The sequence below is a fragment of the Cuculus canorus genome, chromosome 2, assembly GCF_017976375.1.
Source record: "Cuculus canorus isolate bCucCan1 chromosome 2, bCucCan1.pri, whole genome shotgun sequence".
Lineage (NCBI taxonomy): Eukaryota > Metazoa > Chordata > Aves > Cuculiformes > Cuculidae > Cuculus > Cuculus canorus.
In genome coordinates this window covers 118,496,524-118,514,124 of record NC_071402.1, presented here as the reverse complement: position 1 = coordinate 118,514,124, position 17,601 = coordinate 118,496,524, and the positions used below count along the sequence as shown (strand labels likewise).

The window sequence follows — 17,601 nt, the reverse complement described above, 5'->3', positions numbered from 1 at the left end:
AGGTCTCCTCTGAGCCTTCTCCAGGCTGCACAACCCCAACTCTCTCAGCCTGTCCTCCAGGCTGAGGTGCTCCAGCCCTCCTTGCAGCCTCCTCTGTCCCCGTTCCACCCCCCGAGCTGCTGCCCGCGCTCCCGCGGTGCTGCCCCGCTCCGCTCCGGCAGGGGATCGCCCCGGGCGGCCCCTTTCCCCGTCGCTAGGCGGCGCCGTGGTCGCTGCGGCCGCCCCGGGATGACGGCAGCGGCGGGCGGGGCGGAGGAGGAGCCGGCCATGGCCGGGGCCGCCGCTGTCGCGCTATCCCCGTCTGCGCTGCCGCCCGCCCTGCCGCCGCCCGGCCGCCGCGCCGCCCCCGCCATGGCCGAGGAGGAGGCTGCCAGCGAAGGGTGAGTGCGACGGGGCCGACGCGGCCCGTGTCCCCGCCGCGGGTGTCCCGGGGGCGGGGAGCGCGACCGGGCGGCGCGGCCAGTGCGGCGCTGCGGGAGGGGAGGGGAAGGAGCGGCGCCTCCCGCCGCTGCGGGCAGGGCGCGCACATCCCGTCCGTCCCGCGCTAGGGGTGGCTCGCACATCCCCTCCCGTCCCTCCCGCACCAGGGAGGGCTCGCACATCCCCTCCTGCACCGGAGAGGGCTCGCACATCCCCTCATGTCCTTTCCCGCTGCATCAGGCTGGGTTCGCACATCCCCTCCGCTGGATCAGGCAGGGCTCGCATATCCCCTCCCGCCCCATCAGGGAGGGCTCGCACATCCTCTGCGTCCACATCAGGCAGGGCTCGCGTATCCTCTCCTCCTGCGGGCAGGGCTCGCACATCCCCTCCCTCTGCATCAGGCAGGGCTGGCACATCCCTTCCCAAACCAGGCAGGGCTCGCGCATCCCCTCCCTCTGCACCAGGCAGGGCTCGCACATCCTCTCCCTCTGCACCAGGCAGGGCTCGCACATCCTCTCCCTCTGCACCAGGCAGGGCTCGCACATCCTCTCCCTCTGCACCAGGCAGGGCTCGCACATCTCCTCCCTCTGCACCAGGCAGGGTTCGCCCGGGGCTGCTGGGAGGGCAGGGGTCGAGGCCGGAGTGGCTCCCGCGGGTCCCGGCTGCGCAGCGCAGGGAGTTGCGCCCTCCCCGTAGCGCCCGTGTCGCCTCCCGGGCGCTGTCGCTGCGGCCGGGCACGCCGCCTGCCCTGTTTGGCTGCTCCGCCGTTGCGGGAGCGAGTTTAGATCCCTCCTGGCACGGGCTCGCTCCCGGAGGGTTTTGGCACCGGCTCCGGGCAGGCGCCGTGTCCCAGCTGCTTCGCCTCCCCTGCGGGCTCCGTGGTTCCTGCCGCAGCTGCTCAGCTGCCCGTGTGGGCACGCACACACCCTGTCCGCTTCGCTTTGGCGTGAGTGCGCGCTGTTACTGCTGCCTTGTGCACGGCAGAGTCCGGTAGGCGCGGCCCTGCGTGTGCGGCTGTACCTGTACATGCACCTAGCTCATCTTCTCATTCCTTATGTTCGCTTATGTGTAAAGCAGACAGTAAGGCTTGCCAGCCTCTCTGCCACCGTATCATCATCCTTCTGTGTAATGCTTGATACGCTCCCCTGTCCTACCTCTATCTTTAAATTACAGACATATATGCTGCTGCCCTAACAACTGGTTGCTCTGACTGCGGTTTAGTAGTGCTGTATGCATACCCCATCTCCAGCTATCTCTGCTAACCTTCCTTTCTTCTCACCATCCCAGGGCATTCATGTCTACCAAAATAACTCCTCTGGTATAAACCATCCTGCCCATTCTTGACATATATTCCCAATACTTGTTTGTAACTGTTTGCTCGTGCCATCGATATATGACTTCATTATATCTATTAATCGCTCTTCTGCATGAAAGCACATAGTTCCATACTATATCTTTTGTCAGTGTACATTCAAATGGTTCCATAATAATCAAGTTGTTAATCAGTGATCTGCTTTTCTTCTGGTCAGATATTCTACTTGTGTATGCCTTCTCATACTTTGTCTTTCAGTGTATGTTTTGTTTCTCATTGTACACTTCCGCTTCCAGCACAGACCTGTTCTTATACCCTTCCATTGCCGACAAATATATTTTCTGCTCTTCTTTGTACCACTGTTGAATAATACAGTCATGCTTTCTCTGAGTCTGTTTACCACACGTGGTTAATATGTCTGCTGGTCACTTATCTTCCTCCTTGTTCCATCACACTTTATGTTTCTAGTAAAAAAAATACTAGCTGTGCTGTAGTCATACATGTGCTTTATGCCCTCTGTCAGATGTGTAAATGTATTTTGTATGCACTGTTTGCACTAATTTTTTCTCCATCCTTTAAGTATTTGGTGCTATACCTCATTGCTGATTGCCTGGCTCTCAAAAACTCATTTATTGCCTTTTCTTCTCCATCTCCCTTCTCTCATATTTTTATAAGTCACGTATTATTTTGAGAAATTCCACTTAAAATTCTTTAGCTACTCTCATGGAAGTCGTGCTGTGCATTCATGACTTCCTATCAAGGTCGTTACTATTGGCATGTTGTCATGCTGTGTGTCTGTGCTGTTGTCTTTCAAAGCTACCTGCATTCTCAGTCTTGTTCTCTTTCTAGTCCTTTTTCCAACTTCTGGTTTTGATATTTCATCTTACGTATTTTGCTTCTCTGCCAGCTCAGTCTGACTAGAAGTGGACTATCCGTCTTTTTCAAACTCCCTATTATGCCTTTATCACCATATATACATAGCATTCTTTTTTCAAATATAAACTTAAAAGGCTTCTCTCTCAAAGCACTGTGCAGGTTTGTCTACTGGTAACTCTGCTCTTCTCCTTTGCTCAAACTCTATATTGCTTTGCAAAATAAACTTCCCCTCACCCCACCCTCAGCAGCATCACCCATTTTAAACTACAGTCCCCTTCTTAGTTCCGTGTTCTGACCTGTTCACATTCATGAAATACACATCATTTGTAAAGCCTCTGGTTGATGGTTTGTGGGTTTTCCAAGTCATAGTCTTAAAATAGCTCTGTCTCAACCTGTTTTGTTTGTGTGTTCATTCAGCGCATTAGCTTGAACTGTATTAGCTGTCTGGTTTGATCACATCGAGTGCTGAGTGCTGCTGAGCGGGTGCCAGGGGCCCTTGACTTCAGTAGCCTGTCAGGATTGCAGGGTCGTAACACTCAATGAGCTGGACATAGGGTTAGGCATCATAGGCTGAATATTCCAAAGGATTATGACAAGTTTCTCATGATTTACTGGGCTAGATTGCTTTTAAAGGGTATTGTTTTTCAGATGTTGTCAGGCCCCCCTTCTGAACACTCAGGCCATTTGATGTGAGGTCTTTCAGAGTAAGCCCTCCAGTTCACTAAAGACTTCTAAAACCAAAATCTCATCCTTCTTTTCCATGAATTTGGAAAGCACATTAGCTTTGATATATTTTATTGGTCCGAGTTGTTAGTGCTTTTATTGGTCTGTTTCTAACAATAGTCAAAATTAGCATTTCTTCATCTTTTGAAGCTGAGCAAAGCTCAGTACCCAGAGGAAATTTGTGAACAAGTGAATTATGTTGAATATTTTTTGATTTAAAACTCCATGGCAGTGAGGGGAAGAGTTACAATATACCATCCAAACTCTAGATTAACTTGTTAGTGGCAGGTGTATATGAGCAATAAATATGACGTTTACTTTATCTGTTTTGAAAAAAATAGTGTGACTCAACTTGTTATGCAACACACTCAGCTTATTGCAGTCTGGTAACCGTGTAAAGTGTGGCCGAAAAGGAATAGCACTGGCTCAGTTACTTTATAGAAGATAGCAGCTGAATGGTACTCATGACATTGTCCTAACTTTGAATGAGAAGATTAACTAAACAAATGTTTTAGTATTCATCGTGGAAACATTTGCTTGGTTAACGTGTCACCTGCTAATGATTTCCAAACCTCTTCACAGCTTTGGACCTTCTCTGCCTAAGTTTTAGATGCAGACTTCTGCCTGTGAGGCAGACAGCCTAGCATAAGCCTTTTGCCAGAATTCAGTTCACTTATGCTCACTCTGGATTCAGCAGGACTGCTTATAGCTTGTAATACAACTAGTAACAGCAGCTACTAAATGTATGTGCGTGTGTATGGGAAGAAAATCCCAAAACGCAGAATGCTGGCTTTCCCCCCTGCTGAGATAAGTGGAGTCACCTTATTTAAAACAAATTCTAAGGGATATTTGTTTATGAGGCTAGAGCAAACTATGCTTGCAAGTCTCACAAAATAATGGCTTGAAGTAACAGGTAAAAGCATGCACTGCAACACCAGTAATCAACTATTTTTGTATTCTTCAAGCTTGTTTGTGCGACAGAATTCTTTTTATAATTGTGAAATGAACTGTTTCATTAATAAAAGAGGAATAGTTCATTAGGCTTAATAGAGCCTATGTCTGCTTGGTTTTTTTTGCTCGGCTCTTCATCTCGGTTTTTAAAGCAATCTGAGTGGGTAGGCTGCTGAAAGCAGGGTCCTGCTTACATTTCTTTGCGAAAGAAAACTATTTATAAGGCCGTTCCCTGAGCACACATGATGGTCGGGAGGTCTGGGACCTACAATTTGCAGTTTTAAAGAGCAAGTAAGACATAAGCGCAGTGTGGTAAGCCAGGTAAGAAAGGGTTAAGGGACATTTCCTTCCTCTTTTCTTAGTTTGTCTTTTTCACTGGTGGTGGTTTGTCAGTCATAGATTTGGTGCTCACTGCCTGTTTCGTTACATTTGTGTGCTCATCTGAAAGTATAGGTATGACCAGGGATTTGAGCATTTGTAGGATGGTTTCAGTTTTCCTGCCCTTGTATGAATTTGTGAAGGGAGAATCTATGATGATGAGGAAGATCTCTCTTCTCCTCCAACACAGAGAGAGAGGGAAAGATGGCAAGATGCAATAGAGGTTATCTTCTTGTTTCATTGGCAGAAAAAAGATGGTCGTGGCAGTGTGGTTGTGGACCTTTCCCTGGACAAGGAAGACTCTCATCTAAATGCTCCAATGAGAGGCTTGATGAAATGCTGTAAGAGATAGAACAGTAATATTCAGCTTTTCCAGGTGGCAGCTGTAGGCAAACATTATGCAACAAGGTTAAAAAAAAAAATAAATGTAGTGAGGATATAGAAGTTGATGAGCTGTTCAGCTCTTTTCACCTGGTTTTGACTGCCCTTTGGGTTCCCTTGCTTATGGATATTCTTTGACTCCGACTTAGGATAGAGATTCAGAGAAAGAGTTTTCTATTTGTTATTTTTTTTCATTTACTTCTCCTATTTCACACTGGTTCTCTGTGTTTATACATGAGGTACTTAGCTATTTGAAGGGTACTTTTAGCTTTATACATATACCTACCACTTTTCGAGCTCCCTTAGCTTAGCAGGAAATCAGATGACAGAGTTGCTGACAAGGAGTCACCAAAGAACTGCAGCTTTGGTCAGGATCTGTTCATGAGGTGGCAGTGAGGCCCCTGAACTTTCTTTCACCATTTATAAACTAACCAGGTAAAATTAGCGCATCTTATACATTTAATTTATAATTCACAAATATGTTTGTGAGTTTTCAGTGTTAGTTCTTTTTAGTTCTTTATAGTTCCTAAGGTAGACTGCCTTAGGAGACATCATCTAGAGGTTTGAATGCCACAGACTGGACACATCTAGACAGAGAGATTTTATCCTCCACTCTTTTGGAACCCTGTTCTAATGTTAGACAATAGGAAGTGAGGCCACACCAACATGCTCCAGTGAGCTGTGGAAGGTCTCCGCCTGTGTTTGAGCAGTACGGCATCTTCTCAGTTGTTCCTTCCCAGTGGCCTGTGGAAAAGCTGTTTGCCAACTTTGGCAGAGGCATTCAAGAGTGTGGTTTCCATTGCCACTGCTGGACATGCAGGTGAGCGCATGCTATGTGTGTCATGCTCTGTGTATGCAGTAGATGGACATACATTTTTACAGATACAGTCACCAGACTTCCAGTGTCTGGCATGAAGGTTTCCACACTTCCCATAGAAGATCCCCCTTCTTCAGTGACTACCTTGCTAAGTCATCTGCTATGACAGAAATTCCCCATTAGGAAGAAAATCTGACTAGATTTATCAGCCGTCTGGCTGAAGTCTTTAAAGAAACGTAGGAGAGGCAGAGATAGGAAGATAGCAATTATGTAGTAGCTTTAAATTTACATTTAGAATGTTACTGGCAGGGGGTAAGGCAGGTTAAAGAGGTGACATTAGAAAGTCTGCTACTAATTGTGTTGGTCAAGTGGAACCTTTCCACGCATCAAGCAAAGACTCCACTACAAAAGCTGTCAAAGTAGGATTAGGCTGCCTGTGAGTGAAGGGGGTTGTAGCCCCAGTGGAAATTAGGGTGTAGCTGTGTTGTTGGAGTAGTGTTGGTGACTATGGGTCGCTGCGGAAGACAAACTTTAGCCGGTGTTGCGTGCATATGAGTATGTTAAGCATTTTTAGAGCCTGCTAGACCAGTTTGAGATCTGCCTCTCTGAAGGGGACAATGTCAGTGCCAGGAGGAGCCCTGACTTTTCTGAACTTTTATGGGAGAATCTGAACAACTTTCCCAACTGATAAGTTATTAAAACATCTTTTCTTTTCCCTCTGGTTATAGTGGGGTTTTAAGATTGCTTATTGAGGAGACTTTGATTCTCATGTTTCATAACTTTTGAGTATTCACTTGCAACTCTGATATTCTTTCAGGATAGGGTTTTGTGCATGATTTGTATTGACAGCCAGAGAGAAGAGGAAATGGGAGGAAAGGCGAGTGTCTGTATTTGCATTGGCTCTGAAAGATCCAGATGAGAAGCTGAACAGCAGAAGAGAGGTCAGTGGAGAAGAGAGATTTGTGAGTCAGTGAAGCTGTGTAAGGGAATGAGGTCAGTCTGGAATAAGGTTAAGAGGGTAGAAGAGGATGATTTTAAGCGACACCAAAAAAACATGGTGAGGAATGGCAGGGGAGGAAGGTGCTTTGAATGAGTTGTAATACAAAACTCACGATCATAGGAGACTACAGAAAAGAGGGGAAAACACAGGCATGGAAAAATGTGTTCTGTAACAGAAGATGCAAGAGTGCCTGTTACCGTTGAGAAAGTCCACTCATACTGAAGCGAGGAAGAGAAGGGTATTGTAATGAGGAAAAAACTGAAATTGGGTAGGGTAGCGCTAGCAGGGTATTGTAGATTGTTTTGTTCCCTTGATTACATTTAGTAAGTTTCAGACTGACACTAAAGGCTTATTGGTTATGTTGTTAACCTTTCCATAAGGGGGTGTTTGGGCTTTTTAGACCCATGTAAATTCTTACCTATTTTTAAGACTACTTATGCTTCCTTGACATTTGAAGCATTTCTAGTGTAGGCATGTACACAAAACAGTCTGTTATTAAAAGGATTGTGCGCTTCTTAGGTTTTCAAGAAGTAGAGATGAGGCTATGGAGCCCAAAACATTGAATATTTGTTCTCGAAATTTGACCTAGGTAACTGTTAATCACTGTAGATGGCTATGATAAAGGAACACAATGAAGAAGTTATTCTAATTATCTACAGTGAAACAACCGATCTCCAGTGTGTATTCACATTCGAGCATGAGTGGGGTTTGTGTATGGCGTGTTTGGGGCTGAGGGAAATAATCAGGTGCTTCAGATAGTCTTTTGACTGTGCTCTTACATGGCTTCTTATGGAAAAGTGGAAACATCCATCTCCTGTTTAAGTTGTGATCTAAATTCGGTATAATACACTACAGGGTATGAACAAAAGATAGATGAGGTGGAGTATGGGTTGGCAGTGGTGCAGATTTATGAGAGGTGCCTGTGACGTGTATTTTGTTGTCCTCTTTGATGGAACTCGGGGACAGTCTGAACTGCAGGCTTCTGTCATGGTAGGTATGAAGAGGCTGATAAATAAGATTTACGCAAGGTTGCGGTTATACACTATATGAAGGGCAGCAGGAGTACATCAGTAGGTGGATGAGTAAAATGAAAGTAGTGGGAAGTTCTGTAACATCTGAAGGGCACCGGGAGGAAATTTTAATTTTCTTTATTTTAATTTTGCTTTTCTTCACAAGTTCTTAATGGAATATGCAATGTGTTGTTTGTAAAAAATGCATAATGGCTGTGGCCCCACCAAGTTCTATCAGATGTGAGGTTGATGTAGAGGAGGAAGAGGGTTGCAGGTCCGCAGGGGTACCTAACCTGTGTGTTACACACGTGATCTCTGTCACAAGGCTGAGTAGTTTTGGTGGGACTGTGCAGCTCCCCCCTTTCTTCTCCTCTGCATCTGCTTCTTTGTCTCTGCATTTCTTCTACCTGGTCTGTAGTTGCTCATACATTTTTTTCTGAAGATTGTGTTTGATGTTAGCTTCTAAATCAAAATATAAAATAGCGAGTCGTTAGTAGAGATGGAGGGAAATACTGAGGTCTTGCTTAACTGGTTACTGTTAGCAGGTGATGGATTGTAAAGTTTTTAAGGGACAATACCTGTATGTTAGAGTGTGTGTTTTAAGTTCGGGAGGAACAGTGTTTGTGAAAGTTCAGTAGAATTATTTAATTCTTCACCGTGTAGTGTATTTGTGACTGTGGAGAAGAGGTGGTGATGTTTTGAAGGACGGTAGGACACTGCCCTTGTTTGTATATTTGGAACCTACATAGCAGTGAACAGTAATAGGAATCATTAATAGCTGTATGGCCACATGTGTGGTTTCTTCATTATTGTACACATGCTTCATGGTTTCTTGCGTTGGGTGCTAATCTGGATTGGGACAATCCCAAGCACAAAAACAATCTGGGTGGAGAATGGATTGAGAGAAGCCCTGAAAACAAGGACTTGGGCGTGCTGGTGGATGAGAAACTCAACATGACCCATTAGTGCGCTTGCCAGCAAGCCAACCGTATCCTGGGCTGCATCAAAAGAAGTGCAAACAGCAGGTCAAGGGAGGTGATTCTCCCCCTCTGTTCTGCTCTCCTGAGACCTCACCTGGAGTACTGCATTCAGTTCTGGAGTCCTCAGCACAGGAAGGACATGGATCTGTTAGAGTGAGTCCGGAGGAGGGCCAGGAAGGTGATCAGAGGGCTGGAACATCTCTCCTGTGAGAACAGGCTGAGAAAGTTTGGTTTGTTTAACCTAAAGAAGGCTCCAGGGAGACCTTATAGCAGCCTTCCAGTACTTAAAGGGTGCCTGTAGGAAGGCTGGGGAGGGTCTCTTTATCAGGAGGTGCAGTCATGGGACAAGGGGTAGTGGGTTTAAGCTGAAAGAGGGGAGATTTAGATGAGATACTAGGAGGAAATTTTTTACTCTGAGGGTGGTGAGGCACTGGAACAGGCTGCCCAGGGAAGTTGTGGCTGTCCCATCTCTAAAGACGTTCAAGGCCAGGTTGAATGAGGCTTTGAGCAACCTGATCCAGCGGAAGGTGTCCCTGGCCATGGCAGGGATGTTGGAACTGGGTGATCTTTGAAGGTCCCTTCCAACCCAAACCACAGTTTGATTCCACAGTTACTTTTAAGCAGTATGAGCATTGCAGGTTGCAGGCTTGGGTGGCCTCCATGGGTAAACATCGTTCATGTTGTACTGAAAAGCACATGCCCTGAAATTAACACCTTTGGATATCACTAGAAAGGGGATGGAAGAAATGACAATAAACATAAAAAGGATACATAGGGATAAAAAAAAGGAAGGCTGTACTGGGAGACAGAGAAGGCAGTGAGGAGCGAGCCACAGTGGTGTAAGGTATATAGTAGGGCATGCGTATGGCTGAGGTTCAGTATAGGAGGGAGGAAAATGCCTGAATGCTCAGGTTGCCCAAGCGAATTTAACTAACAAACTTAGTTTGTAAATTAATTCAGTTAAACTAAAATAGCCAGAAAATGCTCATTGGTTGTGGATTCACATTCATTATTTGCATTCTCAGGTTAATTTTTATGTGATAGTAATATAAACAGAGACAGTAATTAAATTTGCTTGTGAATTTTTACATTAATTCTGATGTTGAATGTTCTGAATACAGAGTTCCAAGATGCAGTAAGTATGAGGAATGCATTGTTTTTACCTCTGACCTAATGTAGCAATATTCTGAAATAACCTATCACAGGCTTTTTGTTGGAATGGGGCTGATGTACATTGCATTTCCTAGAAATATTTTCAAAACATTCTATTTTAGTGTTAATGAAATATCCAAGAGTTTCACAATATCTAATTGCATCTTGGCTCCAAGCTCATCTAAACAGAACTTTATAGGCAGGGGTATAATGTCATCTGAGGGAAAAATATTGTTTCCTTTTTAACCTGTTCACATCCTGTTTCATACATTTTTTTTGTCACTGCATGAAAATGGTAACCAGACATTTGCTAAAGGACTGAGGTCTTTTCTTCCCATACCACATGCCTACTCCCTGCTTCTGTGTCTTGTCTCTCTGGTATGTTCCTCAAGGTCTTTCCCTGAGGATTATAACATTTTTGATCTTTTCATGCAATGATTATGAAGTGGAACGTGGAGTATTTTTCTTTGGTGTTTGTCTGCAACTGCCAGAGCCTAATTTTTGTCCTAGGAATACCATGTTTGAATTGGGGTTGTGTTTGCTCCATCTGACTTTTACTGTCCATGCAGAAGCTCTGCCACCGGATACACCCTTTGTAGAAACAGTTACTGTAGATGGATAGTGTGTGCTTGAATGCTTCTGACTGTGTTCATTACTCTCAGAAAACTGAAGTGCTAAAGAACATGCTGCACTTCGGGAACAGGAATGAGGGACAACAAGGACGCCTAAAATTTTTTAATGCTCTTAAAGTTCTCATGAAACCGTATCCTAAGCCTGGTTCCTGAGACATCCCTACTCAGTTAAATCCAGACTGACCGAGGTCACGATTGTATGTTACTGTCCATCAGTGTCAGCTCTGACTTCAAAGCTTGCCATCCACCTTGCCTCACTGGTTCACCTTGTTAGCCCATAGGTCTGTTGGTCCAGCTGTTTGGTTGCTCTGTAGCTCTGTAATTATCTGGTTTAGAGCATAGTTTCTTTTAAAGCTAAATAATTTCACAGATCTAATAGAGAGAGGAGCCACAGAACGATTGAATTGACAAGGTGGAGGGAGTAGTAAGCTTTTAGATCTGATCCGATCTTCTGGCAGTGAGGATGGCCTGAGATTCAGGTATTACATCCCCCGGTTTACCACATACTGACACCAGCAGGGATGAAAACGCAGAATGGGGTGCTTCTCAGAGTGGGGCTAACACACCGACTTCTCTGTGTGTTTTATCTTTCTCATTTTAAAACTTGACTCTTCCTGACTTAAAAGTAACACTGAATATTACTGCAGTCAATTACTCTGTCATGGGTTTAAGTCTAATATGTATTTATTTGCCGCCTCTTGTTCTCAGTTTTATGCAGAGCATGCTGCTTTCACATGATGGAGATATTTTTCTAATTCCCTAAACTTTCCAAATTTAATTAGGAAATTTCAGTCCTCTTTCATGCTAATCAGTAATGCATTCTGGCATTTTCAATTTAATAGGCTTTGCTTTATAGTTTTTACTTCATTTTATAATTAATAAAATCTCACTATTATAGTCTTCTGTTCTTTGAACAGAAGGAGAATTTATCTTGGTCTGTAAGAATTTGTTTTATTTACTTATTTATATTAAAACTGTCTCCACCTTAGCTTTCCCTCTGATATCAAGATTTCTGATTTAAACTCGTACCAAGCTTGACTGTTGCATTTTCTTGGATTTTAAACTGTTGCTGTTGTTGAAATGCTAAAGAGACTGCTGGTTTGTCTGAAACCACACAGGAGACCTAGTACATGTTCATAAAATTGAATCTCCAATGATTAAGTGACATCTAATTCCAGAGGTACTACCTTAGGCATTTTAAATTTCTTATCACTGTTAGTCATCTAATGTTGTGTTACCAAACAGAAAAATATTATCAAATTTGATTCAGAGATACGCAGTGCCAGCATATAGCAATTTTAAAACTTTCTTGAGTTGAAGATACTTGCAGCTTGGGTATGTCCTCAAGTTTACTTTTCAGTTTACTGGAGATTTAGAAACGTATTCTCTTGTTCTTTCACACACTGGTTTTGAATAGGTTTATTGCATTTTTCTCCAAAGTAATTTTTTTCGCCAGTGATTTGTTAAACAAGATACATTCAAGAGAAATTCTCCGGGGACTAAATAGAGACCAAAATGGAACTTGGGTGTTGTGAATGCTGAAAAGAAAAATATTTTTCTTTACTTAAATAGTACCTTTTTTGTAAAGAAAGTGTTGCTGGTAAAGAAGCATTTCTTCTTGCCTTAATCAGTCATGTAAACAGCACTCAGTATTCTGGTGTTGCAGGCTGTTAAATTAATGAAATCTGAAAGGAAAAGTTTATTATAGCTTAACTCTGTCTTGGACATAAGTTAGGCAGATGTAAAACAACTATCTTTCTCTAACATTTTGACACACATAGTCCTGTTTGATTGTGTCATCCTTGAGTGTTTCTTTTGCTTTGTATTGTTTCAGGTTATTACTGTAAGCTTGAAATTTAGTTACCAAAAATAGTATTTGCTTTGGAAACTTGGTGGTGGTAACGTGGAAGAAACCACCACCTATTTACCTCTTAGGCTTTGTGTAGACTACTGCTGATGCTGATAAAAGTGCAGAAAACATTCAGTAAACAGAGATTTCTACTGTTTCTCTTAAAAAAAAAAAAAAAAAAAGAAAATATAGTGAGAAGGGTACCTCTAGTTGTTTCACTTAAGTATCCATCCATACAAAGTCCTATGTTAACTGTAGAGTGTTCTTAGAGCATTGTAGTAAAATGGTTTTACTCTTAAAATTGGCACTTGGCCCTGAATTTTGTATGTTGATCTCTTGCCCTGTTATGAATACCTGATACTCCTTTTCACTCCTCCTGTTTTACCCACTCTTAATATTTTTGTAACAATTGAAAGGGCTGAGCGAGTTGCTTTTGCCGGCAGGGAGTTGCTCCATTCTTTTAATTCTTGATCTGTTTTGAGTGTTGCTTATGGATCAATGATGATATTTAAGTATTTAAGGTTTGTTGTGGTAAAATGCTGAGCGCATGAACCTCAATTCACCAGAACACTTAAATATATGACTAGTTTCATTGAAGTACAATGCTGAAGTGCTTTTATGTGACGAGGTTACGTGAGACTTTAGAAGAGTAAACCTTATGATGCTTATCATGTTAAGATTTCAACATTTATTAATTCCTTTGCTAGCACAGTACTTCAAAAATCCGTGGAAACAGGGTGGGAGAGTCTGAGCTGTTATTCCATTAACTTGCCCTTGTTTTTTTCCTATGGAGCAAGGTTCTCTTAATTTGGGGCTAGCTCAGATTGCTGGGTGTTCATAACCGCCACACTGGCTACATGGCCCTGAAAATCACAATGCCATTCCTCTCGGTGCTGAGCAGAAAGAGTACAACAAATTCTTTGCATTCATTTGAGTTTATTTCCTTCTTTATAAATAGCTGGAATTAGTTCTGAGAGTCAGGAGAGGAAAGGGTAAGGTTTTTGAATGATCAGCTTGATTCTAGTAAGATTTAAGGGTAAAGGGTAAAGCTTGAAATGGTTTAACAATGAGTTCACTCTGTTTCAGCTTTAAAGCTTTTGAGCTTGTTCCCTCACTAAAACCTTGGTAGTTTACAACATGCTTTTCACTAATTAAATTAAAAATATGAAATACCTTCATTTGCTGGAAGCAAGACAAAACCAGGCAACAACTCTTGTTGCTTGTGCATTCAGTTACATTCCTGTAATCTTTGCTTGTGAGTTATTGTGCAATTGTCATATTCCCTGAGCTCTGGCTTCCCTGTTGATATAATTTTTAAGCCCAAGTAGTCTTCATGACAGGAAAGTTTACTGTCCACACTTCTGTCACTGATGCACGTTAAAGCATCCGTTTCTTGGTCTATATTGAGAGTTTTGGTTACCTTACTGGCATCAAAATTCTTAGTGAAAAGCTGATTTTTATATTCAGTATTGTAGAAAGATTTCTGCTTTTCCTGTCTTGGTGGGTCAGCAAGTTTTGACAAATCATCATGTGGTGAGTGGTGTTGCTTTCATTTACTGTGATTCTGTTGCTTACAGGTTTTTATCCTGCTTTTCGGCTACACAGGCTTTGCAGAGGTGGTTACAGCTAGCTCCAGAATGGTGGTGTACATGGGAAAATCACCTCCATTGGATGATTTTGAGCTTAGTACTTGTAAGCCATGCATTCATATAACTCTAATGTAAGTAAGTTGTAAGTTTGAAAAGTGAGAGAGTGAGCTACATGTCTGTACATTTATGTCTCCTAAATAGAGGTATAAGCAACTTCTGCTGAACATTCATTAAGCATCTTTTTATAGTAGAGCATCATTCTTTAAATCCCCAATACAAGCCATAAATTCAGCTGTTTGAGTGCACCTCAGCATTACAAATGATGTTTTCAAGAGCTTTTTGTGGAGTATATCAAGTTTGTAACTGGCCACAGATCCATCAGTTGTCTTGCATGTAATGAATTCTCTCTGAGCTAAATAGGATTAATCAGGCTGGCAGAACAGCAGTAGCTGAGGTACCTATTTGCCAGCTTCTTCATTCAATTTGACCTAATTAGTGGAGGTGGATGGGTGGGTCAGGTTCACTATGTGTCTGCCGCTATTTGATTCTCAGATCTTTTGAAAGTCACCCTTGAGCAATTTAAGCTGCGCTGTGACAGCAAGTTCTGAGCTCAAATTAACATTCAGGCATCTAAGGAAAAGCAGTATTAGCCTTAGTTATGCTTTGCACAATATTCTTTACTTCTTAGATGTCTAAAAATAGTAGTCATTATTTATTTTTAAATACTTATTTTACTTAATCATCTATTTAATTTTTTTTTTATGCTTGGACCCAAGGAAAGAGGATGCTTGCTTCATCCAGCCAACATGTTAGGTCCTGGCTGGTGGTTTGGTCCATGCACATGGTGGTTGCAGCTCCACTTTGTGATATGACAGTGCCTATGTGTCCCTTTTGTTTTCATTATATTTTACTGTGTTTGGTTGTCAGCATAGGCTACTGATAGCCTCACTAATCTTCTAGCCTCACAGTAAGCACATTGACTTTCTCCATATCTAAGGGTGTTCAGTGGGTGTCTTCTGGGGCTTCCCCTTACCTTCTGATCTCCTGCCCCAGACATGTTATAAGAAGTGTGGAGATTTGTTGACAGAGAGGATGACTTCTTTGAATGCCCAGCAGGTCAGCAGCCACCCACCCACTGGCCTCTGATTTTACCAGCCTCCGGGACTCCAAACTTTTTCAGGTGGCTGTGTAACTGACTCCAATAAGGAGATGTGAGGAAGCATCCATGGTGGTGCTGGGCTCACGGTTGAACTGGACAATCTTGGAGGTCTTTCCCAGCCTTCATGATTCTATGATCTTATGGCATGCTCTGCCCTAGCAATTATTGTTTATTTGGCATGGATGTGCGTGTCGGTTCATGTTACTGCATGGCCCCAAACAAATATACAGGTTAAATTCCACTAGTTAGGTGCCTTGGTAATTTGACCTGTAACACCCATATGTATAATCAGTATAAAAATGATAGAAATTTGGGCTGTCAGTTGCCAGATTTTTTCATGCTTTTTGATACAGCAAGCAGCTAAGCCAGATAGGTTTCTAAATGCCTCAAAATAGAAGATTCCACTGTTGATTTTTCTTGCTGTAAGAAGAAAGATGCAAATGGTGTCTGGGAAGTTGTGGGTGATGAGAGCAGAGTGGAGTCTGCCTCTTATGACATGGATGAAGGCATTGAATGTACCCTTGGCAAGTTTGCAGATTACTCTAAGCTGGGAGGAAGTGTTGATCTGCTGGAGGGTAGGGAGGCTTTTCAAAGGCATCTGAAGGGGCTGGAATGATGGGCTGAGACCAACGGTATGAGGTTCAACAAGGCCAAATGCAGAGTCCTGCACTTGGGACACAACAACCCTATGCAGTGCTACAGGCTTGGGGAAGAGTGGCTTGAAACCTGCCTGGAGGAGAAGGGCCTGAGGGTGTTGATTGACAGCCGACTGAACATGAGCCAGCAGTGTGCCCAAGTGGTCAAGAAAGCCAATGACATCTTGGCTTGTATCAGAAACTGTGGCCATCAGGACCAGGGAAGTGATTCTGCCCCTGTACTCAGCATTGGTGAGGCTGCACCTTGAATACTGTGTTCAGTTCTGGACTTCTTACTACAAGAAGGATATTGAGGTTCTGGAGGGTGTCCAAAGGGCAACAAAACTGGTAAAGGGGCTGGAGAACAAGTCTTACGAGGAGCGGCTGAGGGAACTGGAGTTGTTTAGTCTGGAGAAGAGGAGGCTATGGGGAGACATTATTGCTCTCTATAACTACCTGAAAGGTGGTTGCAGAGAGGTGGGTGTTGGTCTCTTCTCCCAAGTCACAGGCAATAGGACAAGAGGGAATGGCCTCAAGCTGCACCAGGGGACGTTCAGATTGGACATTAGGAAAAAAATCTTTCAACAAAAGGTTCATCAAGCACTGGCACAGGCTGCCCAGGGAGGTGGTTGAGTCATCATCCCTGCAAGTGTTCAAAAGTTGAGTAGATGAGGTATTTAGGGATATGGTTTAGTGGCAGATGGGTATGGTTGGTCTCAATGATCTCAAAGGTCTTTTCCAACCTGATGATTCTGTCATTCTACTTGTGGGTAGCTCACTTACAATGTGAAACTACTACTGAATTCTTTAGTTTTCTTTCCTATATGAACTCCATTGCTGGTGAGCACACTACCTTGAGAAGTCTGTTTTTTTGACATCGCATATCTCTTTTAACTTATATCGCTGTATTATCAGAAATAAAAATATTAGGCCATGTAAGCAGCTGACCTTGTTTTCATTTAGAAGACATATTCAGAACAGGTGAGCAGAAGAAATGACACAGCCACACTCTAGTCTTCCAAAGATATCAGAGAAAGAATTCAAATAGACTAAATAGGTTATTGTTCTCCACATATGCAAAATGCCTAGCTATATGGTAATTTTTTGGAAGGAGGCAGGGAAAAACAGAGGATTAAATCTTGAATATAGATAACTAAATATTTTTTCTTCTAAAATAACTTTTCTAGAAAGTAAGCCCTTTTTTTTTTTTTACAGGGAGCCTTCTTTGTTTGCTGTTTTAGTTCAGGAAGTACACAATGACTTGCAAACATTTTTATTTTAAGTGTTTCAGCTTTCTGACTCTGTTGTTAAACTATGTGTATGTGAGGTCTCTTCTGAATCACAATCTCAGTATTTATAAACAGTACTGGTAACTAACAAAAGAAGGAGTAGACATCTGTACTACAGCTTTCTCATGCTGATACAATTTCCTAAATATTTTTTCCTGAGTACCCAGGTGTCTCCCTAAGGCTGGGAAATGAAATTCTGGGACTGTGAACTGTAGATTTCTTTTTTTTTTTTTTTTTTTTTTTTGTCATTGTGGTCATATTTCTGTGCTGTTTTCATCATGACATGTTGCAGCTATATGTTTCTGTTAAAAAAAAAGAGAAATTATTTAAAGAAGCTTCTGTGCTAAATCAGTGATTTTGCCAAGAAGAAGATTTTCAGATGGGGGTTGGAACTACGTGATCTTTAAGGTCCCTTCCGATTCAAACATTCTATGATTCATGTAGTTTT

At 42.8% G+C, this 17,601-nt stretch overlaps 1 protein-coding gene across 2 annotated transcripts in view; it reads left to right on the top strand.

Annotated features, from left to right (window-relative positions):
- The first annotated feature begins 222 nt into the window (after positions 1 to 222).
- ABHD5 (abhydrolase domain containing 5, lysophosphatidic acid acyltransferase) overlaps positions 223 to 17,601 on the top strand; it is a 32,942-nt gene continuing 15,563 nt past the window's right edge. Inside the window, exon 1 of one of the 2 annotated variants that reach the window (XM_054059931.1) lies at positions 223 to 380. In XM_054059931.1, the coding sequence (XP_053915906.1) occupies positions 229 to 380 (152 nt within the window). In that variant the 5' untranslated portion in view covers positions 223 to 228. Of the gene's footprint in view, positions 381 to 13,994; positions 14,015 to 17,601 lie in introns of those variants that run through there. The other variant, XM_054059932.1, reaches the window with a different exon arrangement.